We start from the raw sequence: 5,000 nt of genomic DNA, 5'->3' as shown, positions 1-5,000 counted from the left end.
AAATATCTTCATACATTTGATTTTGTGTCTTTGTACACAAATCATATTTACATGTTTTGCCATTTATTATATAATTTAAAACAAATAAACGGTAGCCTATAGTACAAGCATATCTTTATCTTGTGAAGCCGAGGTATCGAATCTATTCCTTCTCATTCAACTCTGGCCGTGTGATTGATAAAAGCATTGAATTGTCACTCCCTCCCTCTCCTGCCCGATGTGACCCAATGTCACTCGCCCCTCAAAAAACCAACACAAGGACGCTGTCATCAACGAGCAGGGAGATGCATCTATCATATATATATATATATACTGTATATATATATATATTTTTTTTTTTCTAAATCTTTCCCGTCCAGCAGGTCAGTGGTCTGGGACACAGATTGTACTGCCGATCATAACCTTAATATTGTTAAAAAATAATTATATGAATAATATCATTAATAAAGGGAATTATACCATAGTCCTTGTGTTTTGATCTCCCAATGCCTTTCCCCTTAATCTCTATCAGTGGTCCTATGCCTGCTTCTGGGTCCAACCGTCCTCCCTCCGTCCATCAGGGCTGGAGCCCTGGTCCCGCCAGGCCCACCGCTACGTCACTTATAACATCCTCACATGAGAGCATGGCGAATACGACAGGTCAAGACCCGTGAAGGACTACGATCAGTTAACGGTCAACTACAATGTTTCAGTGTCTATTAATCTAGAACTCTGAGACAACACTGTGTGGATCAATGTGTCAAGAACAGGTCTATTTTGTTATTTTCATACTGATTTAACTAGCTCCCGTCAGGATCAGGCCTCTCTAGTGATTTTAATGAGTTGAAACAAACGATCTTGCTTCCAACGTCACAGGAAGAGCGTATCAGAGCCCTAAACACCAGTGCAGCTCCAGATCTGAGATGGCTAAATCCTAAACAGCCCAAAACAGGGTGAACAGAAACTCGATCGGAAAGAGGAAACTATCCACATGAAATGTCTCGAAGCAGAGAGAAACGTTGAACGGCGCCTCCTGGTGCTTGAGGGGGAAGCTTGCGTGGGAAAAAGGCAGATCATGTTTGTTTCGAGGACATCTTTCGACGACGCCCTCATTCCTGGGGTCAGATGAGGTTATGATCTCAAGGGCGCTGGTGCACCTTCCTCAAAAAAAATGTTTTTCTTCTGTTGGTCAAAAGATGGCTGGGATGAACGGTTCAGTTCTTTGTCCACATCACACGTGTCGCGTGCGTCAGGATTGTCCTCTGGGCTCAGGTGAACCTCTTACATACCGTTCTAGTGTTCCGGACGGAGCGGTCCCAGAACACAACCAGAGCCCGTTCGGTGTGGGAGTATCGAATGCATAAGTGACGTGGACCTTCGGGGGTCTCCATTCACTGTACCTGTAGGGTTAACGGGTCTTGGGTACATCGGTGATGTACAAGGCGGTAGCCTTTGTGCTGGGTTGGACTGGGGGTTACTGACGTAGGGATTAGCCAACAAAGGGGGCTAGCCAAATCCTAGTTTAGCAGGCCTGTGCGTTGACTTTGTTAGGATTAAGTGGACCTGTGGTACCAATCAGGCACTCTTTGGGACTGTCAGGCCTTTGGGGTTGGCCAGACTGGTGTTGAGCCATACAGGAGGCTAGCCAGACCAGAGGGTAGCAAGACTGGAGGCTAACCTGACTTGAGGCTAGCCATACTGAAGGCTAGAATGACTGGAGGCTAACCAGACTGAGACTAGCCGGACAGGAGGCTAACAAAACTGGAGGCTAGCCAGACTGGAGGTTAGCCAGACAGGGTGCGGTTGTCCTGATGATTAGTTAGCCAGTCACGGACGCCTTGCGATGTGCTCCTCTCAACAGAAGTAAATCTCGCCTTCCAGCTGAGCCTCATTGAGGTTCTGGGACTCTGGGGGCAGAGAGTAGAGAGCATCAGAATAATTGAATTGTAATCCAATCTGATCCAATCTTTATGTATGCACTGCTCTTAAATCATTTGACATCAGTGACATCAGACACATGACATTAACCAGCAGGTGCGGCCATGAATGATCGATCCTCTACAGACGCGTGCCCTGCACATCCTCGTCCCCAGACTCCTCACCTGTCCCCGGCGCTGCGCCCGCTTTCCCCTTCTTCTTCTTCTTCTCCTTCTCCTTCTTCTCCTTCTCCTTGTCCTTGTCCTTGTTCTTGGCGAGCTGCAGGAGGCGGCCGGCGACCTGGCCGTCCCCGGAGGAGAAGGGGTTCAGGTTGCGTCCCTTGGGCTTACTGGGGGCCAGCGGCGGCAGCTGGGCCGGGGCCTGCGGCCGCACCAGGGACTCCCCCCGGGGCCAGGGCTGGGGGACCCCCTGCTCTGAAGAACCAGAGCCCCCTGGTGGCTGGGGCAGGTAGTCGTCCGAGGTGCCGGAGGGGTCGCTCGTCCTCTGGGGGGGAGGGAGCAGGGGGGAGAGAGGGGGGACTTTGAGGGGCCATTATGACTAGAGCTTCTGGCTTTTCTCTCCGCAGATCAAATTGATTTTGAGAGTAAAAAATCCTTTATTGAGACATGGATGGGTTCCATTCTTTAGAAACTAATTCCTTCATTTCCCCCAGGGAGGAAATATAAGTATCGATATATTTTTTCTTGTCTCTCTCTCTCTCTCTCTCTCTCTCTCTCTCTCTCTCTCCCTTTATCTATCCATCAGCCTACCCATCTATCTATATAACCTCTATCCTTCCTTCCCGTTAGCGTCCACCCGTCCCTCTGGGGCCTGGAGGGGGTACCTGGGCCAGCCGGTCGAGGTCCCGCTGCACCCCCTCCCGGTCCCGGTCCAGCTTCCTCTGGGCGTCTCTGAGTCGCTCCAGGTCCCTCTGGTACTGCTCCTTCTTCAGCTGGAACTCCTGGTTCTCCTCCTCCAGATCCTGCCGCAGCTGGTTCGCCTCCTCCTCCTGGAGCCACACAACGGTTCATGAGGAGAGCCCGGCGGCGAATGCATGCTAACGCTACACCAGCTAACATCAACTGTTCCATTACATTAGCTAGCAAAATCCTCACCTTGCATTAGGCAACATTAACAAAGTCCCAAATTAAAACAAATGATAAACTTAGAACTTGTATAAGTTAATATTATGGAAATTATATTACGGAAATGGCCGTAAAACCCCTCTAATGCTACATGAACGACCATAAGCCACCTCAGGCTAGCTACATGCTTACACTAGCTGCATCCTAGCAGTACATTAACCAATTCCAGAAACATGCTTACAATAGCTAAATGCTAAGACTACATTAACAACCGGAGCTACATGCTAATCCTAGCTACATGCTAACGCCACATTAACAACAGGAGCTACATGCTTACACTAGCTACATTAACAACGGGAGCTACATGCTAACCCCACCTACATGCTAACACCACATTAACAGCAGGAACTACATGCTAACCCTAGCTACATGCTACCACCACATTAACAACAGGAGCTACATGCTACCACCACATTAACAACAGGAGCTACACGCTTACACTAGCTACATTAACAGCGGGAGCTGCATGCTAACCCTAGCTACATGCTACCACCACATTAACAACAGGAGCTACATGCTTACACTAGCTACATTAACAGCAGGAGCTACATGCTAACCCTAGCGACATGCTAACACCACATTAACAGCAGGAGCTACATGCTAACCCTAGCTACATACTAGCACCACATTAACAGCGGGAGCTACATGCTACCACCACATTAACAACAGGAGCCACATGCTAAACCTAGCTACATGCTAACACCACATTAACAACAGGAGCTACATGCTAACCCTAGCGACACGCAGGCGGGGGCGGGGGTACCTGGACGCGCAGAACGACCTCCCTGTCGGTGAGCTGCTGCTCGCGGACGTCCCACTCCCTCTCCCGCTGCCGCCGCTCCTCCACGTGGGCCGCCTGCTCCTTGTGGAGCGACGCCAGCTCCTGCCGCCTCCTCTCCACGCTGCGCTGCTTCTCCTGCTCGATGAGCGAGCTGGGCCGCGAGGAGGGCCGCGACGAGGCGAAGGAGAAGGAGGAGGAGCGCTCGCCCAGCGTCTGCCTCTGGTCCTCCAGGAGGCTGTCCTGCTGCACCACCACGGCCTGGGGGGGACCAAGGGAGGGTTAGACAGGGGGACCAGGGGGGTTAGACAGGAACCAGGGGGGTTAGAAAGGGGAACCAGGGGGGTTAGACAGGAACCAGGGGGGTTAGAAAGGGGAACCAGGGGGGTTAGACAGGGGGACCAGGGGGGTTAGACAGGGGGACCAGGGGGTTTAGACAGGAACCAGGGGGGTTAGAAAGGGGAACCAGGGGGGTTAGACAGGAACCAGGAGGGTTAGACAGGGGGACCAGGGGGGACAGGAACCAGGGGGGTTAGAAAGGGGAACCAGGGGGGTTAGACAGGAACCAGGGGGGTTAGAAAGGGGAACCAGGGGGGTTAGACAGGGGGACCAGGGGGGTTAGACAGGAACCAGGGGGGTTTAGACAGGGGGACCAGGGGGGTTTAGACAGGGGGACCAGGGGGGGTTAGACAGGGGGACCAGGGGGACCAGGGGGGTTAGACAGGGGCACCAGGGGGGTTAGACAGGGGCACCAGGGGGGGGGGGGGTTAGACAGGGGGACCAGGGGGGGGTTAGACAGGGGCACCAGGGGGGTTAGACAGGGGGACCAGGGGGGTTAGACAGGGGCACCAGGGGGGGTTAGACAGGGGCACCAAGGGGGGTGAGACAGGGGCACCAGGGGGGGTTAGACAGGTAGGAACGTCAGGGAGACAGACAGGTGGGAGGGCGGAGAGGGATGCAGGAGACAGACACACAGGTAGACGGAGAGACCGACAGAAAAGGGAGATAGGTACGAGGGCATAGATGCAGACAGGCCGGGCCGATGAGACAGACAGGTAGAGCGACAGACACACGGGTAGACAGAGAGACAGACAGAAAGGGAGGCGGACAGGGATACCAACAGACAGGCATGGAGACGGGCAGGCCGGAAGACAGAAAGACAAGCCTTGTAGAGACATACA

At 52.8% G+C, this 5,000-nt stretch overlaps 1 protein-coding gene across 4 annotated transcripts in view; it reads right to left on the bottom strand.

The window, feature by feature from the left end:
* LOC115558476 (A-kinase anchor protein 13) overlaps positions 1–5,000 on the bottom strand; it is a 36,432-nt gene that overhangs the window by 119 nt on the left and 31,313 nt on the right. For 3 of the 4 annotated variants that reach the window (XM_030376633.1, XM_030376632.1, XM_030376636.1), the window contains 4 exons: positions 3,805–4,080; positions 2,741–2,905; positions 2,082–2,400; positions 1–1,886 (listed from right to left, as the gene is read on the bottom strand). The exon at positions 1–1,886 is cut by the window's left edge and continues 119 nt beyond it. In XM_030376633.1, coding sequence (XP_030232493.1) covers positions 1,834–1,886; positions 2,082–2,400; positions 2,741–2,905; positions 3,805–4,080 — 813 coding nt within the window. In that variant the 3' untranslated portion in view covers positions 1–1,833. Of the gene's footprint in view, positions 1,981–2,023; positions 2,401–2,740; positions 2,906–3,804; positions 4,081–5,000 lie in introns of all 4 variants that reach the window. The other variant, XM_030376634.1, reaches the window with a different exon arrangement.

The sequence above is a fragment of the Gadus morhua genome, chromosome 14 (genome assembly GCF_902167405.1).
Source record: "Gadus morhua chromosome 14, gadMor3.0, whole genome shotgun sequence".
In the NCBI taxonomy this organism is placed as follows: Eukaryota; Metazoa; Chordata; class Actinopteri; order Gadiformes; family Gadidae; genus Gadus; species Gadus morhua.
Note: the sequence above shows the minus strand (reverse complement) of the source record. Positions and strands in the feature narration are given on the sequence as shown.